This window comes from Leptodactylus fuscus, chromosome 3 (genome assembly GCF_031893055.1).
Source record: "Leptodactylus fuscus isolate aLepFus1 chromosome 3, aLepFus1.hap2, whole genome shotgun sequence".
NCBI lineage: Eukaryota > Metazoa > Chordata > Amphibia > Anura > Leptodactylidae > Leptodactylus > Leptodactylus fuscus.
The window spans coordinates 25,741,082-25,756,320 of NC_134267.1; the positions used below are offsets into that span (position 1 = coordinate 25,741,082).

The window sequence follows — 15,239 nt, forward strand, 5'->3', positions numbered from 1 at the left end:
ATGGGCTTCATCAGACGGGGCCACCTGCGGTCAGCGCTCTATGGTCCATTTCTGATGCTTCCATGTCCATTGTAGGTGACTTTGGCAGTGGATGGGGTAGTAAGGACACTGCTGGTCTGTATGGAATCCTATAAGCAGAATCCTGCAATGCTCTGTGTGCGCTGAGAACTTTTTCAGAGCAATTTTTTTGGAGGTTTTGTTGTTTGTTTTTTAGCTTATTATTTCTACTGAGGTATTAAAGGGGATTTCTTATACGGATGAGCCTTTGGGGTCCAAATTCTGACATCAGCTGCCTGAAGGGGCCACAACACTCTGCTGAGTACTGCGGCCTCCTCACTGTATGCCTAGCACAGCGCCATAGGCAGTATAGTGGCTGAGCGTGGTAGTGCAGCTCACTACTTGCCATTTGTATGAGACTGACCCTCAGAAGAATCACATGATAGGGCTGTAATATTGTCAAATAATTGGGGGGAGGTGCAAGGACCTACTCTAAGGATGGGTCATCAAAATAAAAACCTCAGAAAACCCCTTTAATGCTGCATGGTAATAGAGTGACAGTGCACATGCGCGGGATACTGCACAGGAGAACCGAAGCCTCATACACGGGGTCTGTGGGGATTCCAGTGGTCAGACCCCACCAATCGTGAAGTTATCTCCTGTCCTATCAATAGTGGATAACGTCAAAACCTGTACAACCCCTTTAAGCGACAGAGAGACTCATCAGCCCGTCACATAGCAGTGATGTACAAGCCCCTCCCCTGCCCAGGGACCGCCCACCAGTATGTTGAGGAATCTGTAATCTGAGGATCCTTGTGATGACATCATCAGTCCTGTGATGACCTACCTATAATCTGGACGGAGTAAAGCACGGAGCACGGCCTTCTTGGCGCAGCTTTACATTTTATTTACATGGAGCGGTTACAGACAGGATATTTATATATACACATATTAAGTATAACGTCTCATTTCTTGGGAGGAGACATCGCGGAGCGGGACTGAATGGTCTGGTGGACGAGGTGCTCCCAGTCGGCGTCGGAAATCTGCTGTGCCCAAACAGGGACCGAAAGAGTCGGGAGCTTCACTCCTGCCATGGTCCTCTTTACCAGCTCCACATGATCTGCAGAAATATCACCAGTGAGGTATAACAGGAGCAAAAATACAACCCCCTCCCCCCACCAAAACATCTTCCTGACCTTGCAAGGCTCTCCAAAATAACAGGCTCTTCCATAAAATGCTCCTCTTAGTGCCAAGAACCCCTCCATGTGACCAGACCCTGTGCCCCCCTTACTGTACAGAACCCCTCCATGTGACCAGACCCTGTGCCCCCCTTACTGTACAGAACCCCTCCATGTGACCAGACCCTGTGCCCCCCTTACTGTACAGAACCCCTCCATGTGACCAGACCCTGTGCCCCTCTTACTGTACAGAACCCCTCCATGTGACCAGACCCTGAGCTGCTCTTACTGTACAGAACCCCTCCATGTGACCAGACCCTGAGCTGCTCTTACTGTACAGAACCCCTCCATGTGACCAGACCCTGTGCCCCTCTTACTGTACAGAACCCCTCCATGTGACCAGACCCTGAGCTGCTCTTACTGTACAGAACCCCTCCATGTGACCAGACCCTGTGCTGCTCTTACTGTACAGAACCCCTCCATGTGATCAGACCCTGTGCTGCTCTTACTGTACAGAACCCCTCCATGTGACCAGACCCTGTGCCCCCCTTACTGTACAGAACCCCTCCATGTGACCAGACCCTGTGCCCCTCTTACTGTACAGAACCCCTCCATGTGACCAGACCCTGAGCTGCTCTTACTGTACAGAACCCCTCCATGTGACCAGACCCTGAGCTGCTCTTACTGTACAGAACCCCTCCATGTGACCAGACCCTGTGCTGCTCTTACTGTACAGAACCCCTCCATGTGATCAGACCCTGTGCTGCTCTTACTGTACAGAACCCCTCCATGTGACCAGACCCTGTGCCCCCCTTACTGTACAGAACCCCTCCATGTGACCAGACCCTGTGCCCCTCTTACTGTACAGAACCCCTCCATGTGACCAGACCCTGTGCTGCTCTTACTGTACAGAACCCCTCCATGTGACCAGACCCTGTGCCCCCCTTACTGTACAGAACCCCTCCATGTGACCAGACCCTGAGCTGCTCTTACTGTACAGAACCCCTCCATGTGACCAGACCCTGTGCCCCCCTTACTGTACAGAACCCCTCCATGTGACCAGACCCTGTGCCCCCCTTACTGTACAGAACCCCTCCATGTGACCAGACCCTGAGCCGCCTTTACTGTACAGAACCCCTCCATGTGACCAGACCCTGAGCTGCTCTTACTGTACAGAACCCCTCCATGTGACCAGACCCTGTGCTGCTCTTACTGTACAGAACCCCTCCATGTGATCAGACCCTGTGCTGCTCTTACTGTACAGAACCCCTCCATGTGACCAGACCCTGTGCCCCCCTTACTGTACAGAACCCCTCCATGTGACCAGACCCTGTGCTGCTCTTACTGTACAGAACCCCTCCATGTGACCAGACCCTGTGCTGCCCTTACTGTACAGAACCCCTCCATGTGACCAGACCCTGTGCCCCCCTTACTGTACAGAACCCCTCCATGTGACCAGACCCTGAGCCACCCTTACTGTACAGAACCCCTCCATGTGACCAGACCCTGAGCCACCCTTACTGTACAGAACCCCTCCATGTGACCAGACCCTGTGCCGCCCTTACTGTACAGAACCCCTCCATGTGACCAGACCCTGTGCCCCCCTTACTGTACAGAACCCCTCCATGTGATCAGACCCCGTGCCCCCCTTACTGTACAGATCCCCTCCATGTGATCAGACCCTGTGCTGCTCTTACTGTACAGAACCCCTCCATGTGACCAGACCCTGTGCTGCCCTTACTGTACAGAACCCCTCCATGTGACCAGACCCTGTGCCACCCTTACTGTACAGAACCCCTCCATGTGACCAGACCCTGTGCTGCCCTTACTGTACAGAACCCCTCCATGTGACCAGACCCTGTGCCCCCCTTACTGTACAGAACCCCTCCATGTGATCAGACCCCGTGCCCCCCTTACTGTACAGAACCCCTCCATGTGACCAGACCCTGTGCTGCTCTTACTGTACAGAACCCCTCCATGTGACCAGACCCTGTGCTGCTCTTACTGTACAGAACCCCTCCATGTGACCAGACCCTGTGCCGCCCTTACTGTACAGAACCCCTCCATGTGATCAGACCCCGTGCCCCCCTTACTGTACAGAACCCCTCCATGTGACCAGACCCTGTGCTGCTCTTACTGTACAGAACCCCTCCATGTGATCAGACCCTGTGCCCCCCTTACTGTACAGAACCCCTCCATGTGACCAGACCCTGTGCCCCCCTTACTGTACAGAACCCCTCCATGTGACCAGACCCTGTGCTGCTCTTACTGTACAGAACCCCTCCATGTGACCAGACCCTGAGCTGCTCTTACTGTACAGAACCCCTCCATGTGACCAGACCCTGTGCTGCTCTTACTGTACAGAACCCCTCCATGTGACCAGACCCTGAGCTGCTCTTACTGTACAGAACCCCTCCATGTGATCAGACCCCGTGCCCCCCTTACTGTACAGATCCCCTCCATGTGATCAGACCCTGTGCCCCCTTACTGTACAGAACCCCTCCATGTGACCAGACCCTGTGCTGCTCTTACTGTACAGAACTCCTCTTTAGGATCACATTTCTCACACATTATTTTTGTCTATGAGAGAACTCTGCCGCTTCAGGTTGTTTGTGCCCACATATTATTGTCTCCTGGATCACCCCAGAGCTGTCGGTGGGGCGGTCACTGCCCAGGAGCTGCCTCTGACATTGGGACAGATCAGGGACTACAGCTAGGCCAAAGTACGTACAGAATGACCGTGGTTGTCGGAGATCCCCTCCCTGCCCTAGTGATAAATACCTGCGTCCATGGGAATGGAGCTCTGTGCGCCTAAGTCGTCATCCTCATCCTCACTGTCAACAGGAGGGTCAGGAAGCTGCAGTCTCATGGCCTAAAAGAGAGAGGGCGCTGCTTATAGTGGAGGGAGCTAGAGGGAGGCTCTCAGGGCGCTGGGGTTTCATGGCTGTACACAAAGCCCTTTGGGTTGTATAAGAACAAAGATACTATTTCTTCCAGAAACTGCGCCACTGCTGTCTGTGGTTATGTCTGTTACTGCACATCAGCTGCTGGGTTACTTTCCATATGGCAGGAGTCTTAAGGAACATGGCTGGCTTACCTGCCTGATGGGCGGAGCCTAGTGAACTCTGGCTGGGCCACCTGTCTGATGGGCGGAGTCTAGTGGCTGGGTCACCTGCCTGATGAGTGGACTCTAATGGAGACTGGCTACCTGCTTGATGGACAGCGTCTTGAAGAGTCTGACTGAGTTACTTACCTGATGGGCGGAGCCTAGTGAAGTCTGGCTGGGTCACCTGCCTGATGGGTGGAGTCTTGTGGCTGAGTTAACTGCATGGTGGGCGTAGCCTAGTGGCCAGGTTACCTGCCTGATGATTGGAGCCTAGTGGTCAGGTTACCTACCTGATGGGTGGAGCCTATTGCCGGGTTACCTACCTGATGGGCGGAGCCTAGTAAAGTCTGGCTGAGTCACCTGCCTGATGAGTGGCGTCTTGTGGCTGAGTTACCTGCATGATAGGCGTAGTCTAGTGGCCAGATTACCTGCCTGATGGGTGGAGCCTAGTGGTCGGGTTACCTACCTGATGGGTGGAGCCTAGTGCCAGATTACCTGCCTGATGGGCGGAGCCTAGTGGCCAGGTTGCCTGCCTTGTAGGATTATGGTAACAGAGCTCTGTATTACCTGCAGTCTCTCGTGTAGGTCACTTTCTGTCTGGACACCATCTTCTGGGTCTTGGTTAAGGGGCTGGTACTGGTAGCCACTCTGAACTTCTTCATCCTCCTCTTCCTCACCTCCACTCCACTCTATTGGAGGCTCCTGAGGTTCCCCGAGATCTTCGCTCTGGTTTGGTAAGATTCTCTCTGGGCCCATTCTGTGCAAAAACAAAATGGAAGCCTCAGAATGAAAATGAATATGTAACCAGCCAGTCCTGGAGATCTGCAGCTCCCCAAATATCAGCTTGAGCCCTCCATGTGACAGTGTATTTGGGGGGTATTACTGGTATAGAGGGGCAGGAAGGTTCTAACTGATCATGTGACAGTTTTTCTTGAGGGGCTATTACTAGTGCAGAGCTCACACCAATAAAGCTACTGCACTGAAATGACCTTTCTCAGGTGCTGATTTTGAGCTTGGCCACTGGGGGCGCTCCTACTCCTTCCTGCCATGAATATGGGGATTGTACGGCCGCTATTTATATCCTGCAGCTCTTTCACAAGCAGCAATGTGATGTCCAGAAATAGACGCAGCGTGGATAGTCATCCGGCTGTCCCTGAGGTCAGGAGAAGGAGCCGCAGCCAGGCAGAGGTAAGCCCGCTTCTCTGAGTAGTTCTGTCTTCTTCTCAGACTCCACAACATCCCCCGTCCTGTCCATGGTCACTCTACCCAAAAGTCCAGCAGAGCCGAACTCTGCACCTCTAGCAGTGGGACAATCTCACACAAAGGGTACAAGGAACCCATCAGGATGTATCTGGGGCAAAGGAACATCTCATGACTGGACCATAGTGCTGCCCCCTACTGTTTAATTACTTACTCCATAGTCAGAAGGTCTGGGGCCACATCATCCATTATGATTCAGTGAAGGTGAGAACAGAGAGTACGCTGCTGCACTACAACTCCGGGGTCTCCGGTCTGGCCTATCATTAAGAGAATGTCCCAGCAGCCCCTGGGGTGGAGGGATCACATGATGGCCATGGCTATATAAGCAGGACCCCATTCACATCCAGCGACTGACCAACCCAGCCTTGTCACCAGTCTACTGCTCTCCACTGCTTGTGGGAACCTTCCAATATGGCGTCCACAACAGTCAGCCCCAAATCTGTGTACGGAGGAGCAATAGTGAAATCAGCAGATGGCGCCATACCTGCTGCCCCATAGGCCACCTCAACTGGCTGGGATACAAACTATTCAGGCTGTGGGTATGTGAGGACCCTACTGGTGGGGAAAGAAGAGCCACACGGGGCCAGGGCCGACTCCTGCTCCTTCATAAATCCCTATGACAGTAAATATGGAACAAACTATAAAAAAAAAAATTATACAATATTAAATAATATCATTAATCAGTTTATTATGAAGTTGGGAACTTTTTTCGGATTCCACAGCCCTGAAAAGGCACCAACTCCAAGAGCTGGAGGGGCTGGTGTGGAGAGTTCGGGATCAGAGGCAGCGGCGATGGGTGTAGATTAAACGGTGGCGGTGAAAAGGTGATAGATGAAGAGTCTGGGATAAAAGATGGTGGTGGATGTAACGTCTAGGATTGGACATGGCAGTGGAGGTGGAGTGTAGGATTGGACATGGCTGGTGATGCGGAGTCTAGGATTGGACATGGCCGGTGGAGGTAAAGTGTAGGATTGGACATGACAGGATTGGACATGGCTATGGATGCGGAGCCTAGAATTTTTTTTTTTTTTTATGTAGATTGTGAGCCCCATATAGGGATCACAATGTACTTTTTCTTTGTAGAATGGGAGGAAATCCACACAAACACAGGGAGAACATACAAACTCCTTGCAGATGTTGTTCCTGACAGGATTTGAACCCAGAACTCCAGCGCTGCAAGGCTGCAGTGCTAACCACTGAGCCACTGTGTTGCCCCCACAGAATCTAGAATTGGACATGGCGGTGGTAGATGTACAAGGTGGACTCAATGGCGATAGGTAGAAGGTGGTGGCAGATGTAGAGTTCAGGATCTGAGCCGGGGCGGTGGATGTTCAGTCTGAGATGAGACCCGGTGGTGGTGGATGTAGAGTCCGGGGCGGCTGTGATCGGAGGGGGCAGTAGAGGACGCCGCTGTTACCCTTCCCCTATCACCACCTATCTGCCCATCTTCAGGTGTTTTTTTTTTAGGTTCAGTGATGGGGTCTACATACACTGTGGATGGGGGAGGGGTCACAGAATCCATACAGAATATGATGGGGCTATATAAACGAGGGGAGAGATAACAGGGGGAGGGGCTGACACTGTGACAACAGGAAACTCTCCATTACCAGGGAGACAAACAGATGACACATAACAGCATCCCCTCCCCCTCCGTATATTACATGGTCTGACTACCTGAGGTCAGGAGGCTTTACCAGATGCGACAACAGAAGGGTCCGTCACCGGTACTCACTTCCGGCAGAGTGTGGCACTACAGGACAGAGACTTCCGGCCAAGTGTGGCATCACAAGACATAGACTTCCGGCCGAGTGTGGCATCACAGGACTTGTACTTCCGGTAGAGTGTGGCACTTTAGAACATAAACTTCCAGTAGAGTGCGGAGCGGAGGGCGTGCACTTCCGGAAGAGTGTGGCGGAATTGACGGATGGAGGTGGCATAGCGCTGGGCTCGGGGTCTGGAGGCTCCTATTGTAGTCGGGTGAGAGGAGGTCGGGTGTCTGCGGGCTGTGGCTGGGGTGCAGGGCGGTCATAGGGTTGCAGGGGGTGATTATTTCAGTTATTGCAGTCTGGCAATGTCACAGCCAGTGACAGAGCAGTGGAGGAGGGGGATGTGGCTGCAGCTCGGGGGTCTGTGCCCTCCTCTAGGGTTTGGGGCAGTGGGCGGGGCTTGTACTGATTTATTTTTGGGATCAATGTCCATCCCGAGCAGAGTCCAGGCTGGACAGTATTCACACCTGGGACTGTGCCCTGTAATTTGTTTGCATAAAGATCTCCAGTCATCACAGCCGAAATATCTGCAGAACTGCACTCGCCAACAAAAAATATCTGCCCCCTCCCCCCCCTAGAAATATGGCACTGGTGGAAACTTCATGCTGCACTGCTGTCTCAGGCTGATATGTAAACTGTACGTATGGTCGGATCAGATACCGGGTCTTAGCACTATAGGGCATGAAAGTGCTTCCCCTGCTGCACTATAAAAAGGCTCACATGCTACTTTTGGGTAGTGTACCTCTTGGTGAGAGATAACTGACTGCAAGGCATGTCTTTAGACATTTGACATGTCGATGAGTTGCTGCCATAAAGACTCTTCTGACCTCGCTTTTAGGAGCAGAAGTTATGTGAGGACAGACACAGGGGGAACCTTCATTACACCCCTCTGTCTCTATCTGCACCTTATCCAGAAATCTGGTGTCCCGTCCATTACATGTCCTGCCATTGACAACCAGACACAGTCGCCTTCATCTGCAGTGGTTTCGTGAGCAAGAAACCTGGACTGTACAGACTGAAGCCATATCCTTTAGGCTGAGTTCACACAGGGTATTTTGGTCAGGATTTTGAGGTGGAATCTGCTTCAAAATCCTGACCAAAAAAACGTCTCCCATTGAAATCAGTGGGAGCCGGTCAGTTCTTTTTTTCTGGGAGCGGTTTGTTCCGGCTCCTGGAAAAAAAAAGAAGCGACATGCTCATTCCTCAGGCGGATGCCGCAGACGGTTCAGCCGTGGACGACCGCCTGAAGACACTCCCTTCTGACTAAGCCCATTCATTTGGGCCTAATACGGAGCCGAGTGATGTGACTGCATGCCGGCATCCAGTCGCAGCTACCGTTTTTTGGGTCTGGAATCTGAGTCGGCCTCTGCCTCAAATTCTGAACCAAAAAAAACCAGTCTAAACTCAGTGATGGATCTGCTGATGGTCGGGTTGGTGTATGGAGGCCTCATGGTGATCTATTCAATGCTGCCTGTTCTGTGGAGAGACACGCTGCCCCCTGCTGGTGTGATGATATTGGGGCCATCACATAGGACAGTCAGTCACCCCTAGTAGTGATACTAGGACACAAACAGCTCAGTGATATGTACAGGACATCCTGACACTGCCATATCCCAGCAGGACAATGCTCGCCCACACACACACAAGGGTTCCTAGGAATGTCTCCTCCAGATTACAACACTTTCTGGTCCTGCCCGGTCGCCACATTTATGGGACCAGTTGTGACTTCACCAATCTACAAGTGTTCAGGATCTACAGGCCCAGCTGTAACATCTGTGGTAAATGTACTGCTATATACCATACAGAGCCTGTATATACCTCCATGTCCTGCCGTATCTCATCTTGTATCCAGACTACAGGTGTAACATCTGTGGTAAATGTACTGCTATATACCATAAAGAGCCTGTATATACCTCCATGTCCTGCCGAATCTCATCTTGTATCCAGGCTACAGGTGTAACATCTGTGGTAAATGTACTGCTATATACCATACAGAGCCTGTATATACCTCCATGTCCTACCGTATCTCATCTTGTATCCAGGCTACAGGTGTAACATCTGTGGTAAATGTACTGCTATATACCATACAGAGCCTGTATATACCTCCATGTCCTGCCGAATCTCATCATGTATCCAGACTACAGGTGTAACATCTGTGGTAAATGTACTGCTATATACCATACAGAGCCTGTATATACCTCCATGTCCTGCCGAATCTCATCATGTATCCAGGCTACAGGTGTAACATCTGTGGTAAATGTACTGCTATATACCATACAGAGCCTGTATATACCTCCATGTCCTGCTATATCTCATCTTGTGTCCTGGAGCCTGTGTTGTAACCTATAATATTATCATCACATAATTATAAAGCTTCACCAGGACAGGACCCAGTTGTGAGGGACGGATGTTTCGTCAGGTTGTACAGTCAGTGACACCTCTTGGAGTGAAAGCGTCTGTTGGTTGTTTTTGTGGACATTCCCATTGCTGTTATTTCCCTGTTTGGCTCTGCTGATGTTTAGGGAGCATTCACACGATGTAACGCGCCGTTGATGCTGACACGAGAACTCGCGTAAGAATCGGCGCTGCAAAACTGAATCCCATTGACTTCAATGGGTTCTGTTTAACGCACGTAAGACATTGAAATCAATGGGATTCTGTTTTGCGGCGCTGATTCTTATGCGAGTTCTCGTGTCAGAATCAACGCTGCGTTACTCTGGGTGAATGCCCCCTTAGGGGTCTTGCTGGATAATAAATCTCCTCAGTTCTCTTGCAGGTTGCAGCAGGTTTCCTCCCAGGATTTCTTGTATTTTACTTGAGCCCTGATCCCCCGCAACCTCCATATCATTCATGTAGTTCTCTCCTCCGCAGGCTCTGGTGTGGTGACACCTCTGCCTCCCTGGTGTCTCGGCATGCATTGGGGGGATGCCTCGTTGGACGGTGCATCTAGAGGGGGGTCCAAGACGAGTGAATCATGCTGCAGTGGCCGTGGGACATCGAGTCTTTTCCTTTGGTGGCTACTGTACAGGGGAGGACTACGAGACGCGCCGTCAGATCGATGTCCACGTCTTCAATGCCGGTAGGGACTGCTGAGCGCGTGCACGGAGTATGGTGTGAATGGGGGGCAACTGAGGTGCTGTAGACAAGACATCTGTTTTTTTTTTTTCTTGCAGTGTCTCTACGTTGGAGGAAGCTTACCACGCCACGCTGCTCCCCGTCCAAGGTTCCTTACATGAGATATGGGCACACGGCGGTTCTGATCGATGACATCGTCTACATCTGGGGAGGACGTAACGACTCTGAGGGGGCCTGCAATGTCCTATACATTTTCCACACAGGTGATTCTCCCCTTCCATAGTCCTAAATCTTACTCGACTATCCCTAAGCCTATTCTCATTACAGGCACAGAGCAGTGGTTGAACCCCAGTGTGAGTGGTCACATCCCAGGGGCTCGGGACGGTCACTCTGCCTGCGTTCTGGACAGGACCATGTATATCTTTGGTGGATTTGAGCAGCTGGTAAGCCCCTCTGTAGGGGGGAGGAAGGGGGATTTCGCGATTACAGCTGTAGAGGCTGCAGTGACGTCTATAGAAGAAAGTAACAATGGGGCATCTGCCTGTCTCTTCTTGTGACATGCCCCCTAGTGGTCAGGATACATGTATTGGGAGGTCAGGGTCACAGCTCTGAAATTTTCTGCTTCTCCTTACAGGCCGACTGCTTCTCTAATGACATCCACAAACTGGATACCAAATTCATGATCTGGAGTCTGGTGAGAGCTAAAGTGAGTAACAATCCCCGCTGGTCTGTATCGGCAACCTCGCCTGCTGCCCTGCTCTGTAGCCTTCACCGTGTTACGTTTTGTTTTTAAATGTAGATTGTGAGCCCCACAAATCCATACAAACATGGGGAGACCATACAAACTCCTTGCAGATGTTGTCTCTGGCAGGATTCGAACCCAGGACTCCAGTGCTGCAAGGCTGCAGTGCTAACCACCGAGCCACCTCCTCACCCTGTTACTTATGTGCAGGACGTAGTGTCCTATTAATCCAGTAGAATGCGCTGTGTCCGCCCTGCCCCTACACCATGTCTGGTACTACAGAGCTGCACTATGTTGTGTCCACAGGGGGTGCCGGCTCGCTGGAGAGACTTTCACACCGCCACAGTCATCGGAACTAAGATGTTTGTATTCGGTGGCCGCGCAGATCGGTCCGGTCCGTTCCACTCTAACAATGAAATCTACTGCAACCGAATCAGAGCATTTGATTTACTAACAGAAACCTGGTTGGACGTCCCTCAGTGCTCTACCCTGCCTGAAGGGAGGAGGAGCCACTCTGCATGTGAGTGTACTGTGTACAGGGGAGGGTGGGCACTGAGTATAGGGTATACGGGGAGGAGGAGCCATTCTGAATGTGAGAGTATAGTATACAGGCAAGGAGGGGCCACAGACTATAGTGTATAAAAGGGGAGGAGGAGCCACTCTTTGTGTGAATATATAGTATACAGGGGAGCATGAGCACTAAGTATAGAGTATACAGGGGAGAAGTGGCTCTCTGAATGTGAGTGTATGGTATACAGGGGAGGAGGGGTCACAGCATATAGGGTGTACGGTATAGATGGGTAGGAGGAGTCAGTGAGTATAGGGTGTATAGCATGAAGATGAGCTCTGTAACTCCGCCTCCATTTCACACCTCTTATGCTTTGTTGCTGTCTCGGGGTAGGGGCTGCACTCAGTAACTCAGCTTTCTTACAGTTGCATACCGGGGGGAGCTTTATATATTTGGTGGCTACAATGCTCGTCTGAACCGTCACTTTCAGGACCTATGGAAGTACACGCCAGGTAGGTGGCAGAGCTCTGGCTGGGGATGTCTTGCTGATGGAACACGCCTCCATCTTTTTTTGGTTTCTCTCTGTTTAGAGACCGGCCGCTGGCAGCGCGTGGAGATACAGGGTAAAGGCCCGTGTGCTCGGCGGCGGCAGTGCTGCTGCATTGTGGGCGATAAAATCCTGCTCTTCGGAGGCACCAGGTAAGAGAAAAACAGATGCTAAAGAGATAACGCACGGGCCCAGAGGGACGGGGGAGGGGCTTCAAGGACAAGGCAGAGGGTCTGTAGCAAGGGGTCATCCTTAGGAGATCTTGAGAAATATTTTGAAGTCCTTATCCAGACTTGGACTGTACTAAGAGGACAGATTCTGGGGGAAATAAGACTGTGGGCTGAGCTTTGGGGGGAAGGGTTTCAAGGGGAAGAACCTGTTCTGACAGGAGATGTTTAGGAGTTTGTACGAGTGACAGGAGGAACAATTGATGGACTTTTTTTTTTTTTGGCTGCAGCCCATCTCAGGACCAGAATCTCCAGGACGAGTTCTACTTGATGGATCACTCAGACCTCCACATTCTAGACTTCAGTAAGTTGTGACGGTGTGCAGAGGGATCTGGTGGGAGGTGCAGACGGCAGGACCACACTCCACATTGGGGTAGGAGTCTGGCTGTTAGCAACGGTCTGTGTTTGCCAAAGATGGCGGTGGAGGACCGCACTTCACATGTAAGCCTGGCTGACGGCAGCTGCTTCTATAGGCCAGGGTGGATAATTGGGGCTGGGCAGGGGAAGACCTGACCCCCGATTATGTTCACTATGTCCCATTCTGAGTTGCATTCATACTAGTGTTGTGTTCTGGTCCATTGGAGGATCAGAGTAATGGACACCTAAAATTGCAGAAACATACAAAGCTATTGGACCCCATTGACTGTAATGGGATCCTATGGCTGGTTCAGTTTAAAAAACACAAACGCCCAAATGAGAAAGTGGAGGGGACCTATAGAATGGTCTATACGCCCTCTGTAGCATTATGTTTGACTTCCATTGTCTTCTTTAGGTCCCAGTTTAAAGACGCTGTGTAAACTTGCCGTATTACAGTACAGTCTGGACCAGTCCTGCCTGCCTCATGACATCAGGTGGGTGCGCATGCGTGTTTGGGAAGAGGGGAGGGGACTGTCTCATGTATTCAGCTCCATTAACCCTATTACCTTCTGCTCTTCAGGTGGGAACTGTCGGCCATGACCACAAACAGCAACATTAGCCGCCCCCTGCTCTTCTCCCATGGATAAGAGACGCCCCGCGCTTCTGACACCCCGCTTCTCCCACACTCATCATCTTTTATACGTCTGCACCGCGGAATAAATCTCACAAATCAATGAAAAATAAAATGTCATTATAATAACTGTCTAATGTGTACAGTTTGGTGTGTGGAAATGGTGACTGCAAGCGGGTAACTGAGAGAGCGGAAGGGGGCACATACTTTACATGAGACTAGTGTAAATAAAGACTCTTCCCAAAATGCAAATCGCCAAAATATGTATGGAGTGCAAAAAGAATTAAACTATGAATCTGAAGAATAGCAAGCACAGTATAGGATAAGTAATGTATGTACACAGTGACTGTACCAGCAGAATAGTGAGCGCAGCTCTGGAGTATAATACAGGATATGTAATGTATGTACACAGTGACTGCACCAGCAGAATAGTGAGCGCAGCTCTGGAGTATAATACAGGATGTAACTCAGGATCAGTACAGGATAAGTAATGTAATGTATGTACACAGTGACTGTAACAGCAGAATAGTGAGCGCAGCTCTGGAGTATAACACAAAGATTAACGCCACATTTCAATGACCTTCTGATTGTGCTTAGATTAGACTGGTGGTCAGGAAAGTATTTGTGACCTTATTGTGAAGTATCTGGATGCAGCCTAAGGGTGCATGTACACTACGTAACGCCGGGCGTGTATGAGAGCCGTACACGCCGGCATTACGGCAGACTGCCGAACACTTCCCATTCACTTCAATGGGAGCGCTCGTAACAGTGGCGTTTACGAGCGCTCCCATTGAAGTGAATGGGAAGTGTTCGGCAGCCCTGCTGTAACGCCGGCGTGTACGGCTCTCATACACGCCCGGCGTTACGTAGTGTGCATGCACCCTAAAAGGGGAAAGTCCACGTCTCTCTCTTGCTTCCTCCTGAGTGTTTTAAAAATGTGGACAATTCTCCATATCTATGAACTGGAAGTCGTGCTCTCAATGAAACCCTCCTGCTACACAATCAGATTCCTGAGCGTCCCCCCCCCCTCTGTCTTCAGACCATAATAATATTGCAATATTGGCCAAGTTTTTCAGCCAATTGGGGGGGGGGAAACCCAGTCTCAGGAAAGGGGTAGTTATACAAACTAGCAGGCTGATCATCCACAAGAGCAATTGGCTAAATATAAGCGGCTCAGCGCCGACACCAACCCACAGACGAAGTCGCGGGCAGATGCTAGTAACTATATAGAATGATATATAGTAGTGTAATATATGTAATGTGTGTAATATGTGATCTATAATAGTCTATATATCCTATTAATATTATAAATGTGAAAGTTTGTGGGTTTGTGTGTTTGGATGTTCGGATGTTTGTTCCTCAATCACGGAAAAACCGCTCCACCGATTTGGCTGAAATTTTCCACAAACATAGTTAATACACCCGATTGCGCAATAGGCTACTTTTCGTCACAATAGCTCACATACGTTTGTGCCAGGACCCCCACAAAACCCAAACTCACACCACCATCTCTGCAATCTCACACACTTTGGACCATAGCAAGCCACAAAATTCATATTGCCCTCTACAGCCTCGCCCCTAACCCCACACACTCACATATACATATACTTTACCACTTTGCCCCTCACCTTAACGCTACTTCAGGAGGCTCTCTTTAACGCTCCGATGCAGCCATGTTTGCCGACCCCCACCGCTCTGACAATCTGCGACACCGCCCACCCATGACAATACCCCTAGGCGGTCTAATAAATGCAAAAAAAAAAAGTTTAAAAAAAGTAAAAAAATATATATATATATAAAAAAAAAAAAAAGGATTAAAAATTCAAATCACCCCCCTTTCCCTAC

General features: G+C 50.5%; 2 protein-coding genes across 4 annotated transcripts; one reads left to right on the plus strand and one right to left on the minus strand.

The window, feature by feature from the left end:
* Positions 1–880: 880 nt before the first annotated feature.
* Positions 881–7,306, minus strand: MEA1 (male-enhanced antigen 1). The gene is made up of 4 exons (XM_075267267.1): positions 7,216–7,306; positions 4,849–5,038; positions 3,957–4,047; positions 881–1,117 (listed from the first exon to the last, which is right to left on the minus strand). Exons 2-4 carry the CDS (start codon positions 5,035–5,037, stop codon positions 963–965), a joined length of 435 nt encoding a protein of 144 aa, XP_075123368.1. The 5' UTR covers position 5,038; positions 7,216–7,306; the 3' UTR covers positions 881–962.
* On the plus strand, positions 5,388–13,523 carry KLHDC3 (kelch domain containing 3). Of its 3 annotated transcripts, none has more exons than XM_075267264.1 (11): positions 5,388–5,469; positions 10,179–10,386; positions 10,481–10,645; positions 10,710–10,825; positions 11,017–11,088; positions 11,431–11,644; positions 12,058–12,144; positions 12,223–12,331; positions 12,637–12,710; positions 13,179–13,257; positions 13,344–13,523. In XM_075267264.1, exons 2-11 carry the CDS (start codon positions 10,233–10,235, stop codon positions 13,408–13,410), a joined length of 1,137 nt encoding a protein of 378 aa, XP_075123365.1. In that variant the 5' UTR covers positions 5,388–5,469; positions 10,179–10,232; the 3' UTR covers positions 13,411–13,523. The 3 variants fall into 3 exon arrangements, with proteins under 3 accessions (XP_075123365.1, XP_075123364.1, XP_075123366.1); XM_075267263.1 differs by lacking the exon at positions 5,388–5,469 and adding an exon at positions 7,425–7,518; XM_075267265.1 differs by lacking the exon at positions 5,388–5,469 and adding an exon at positions 7,426–7,471.
* The last annotated feature ends 1,716 nt before the right edge of the window (positions 13,524–15,239 follow it).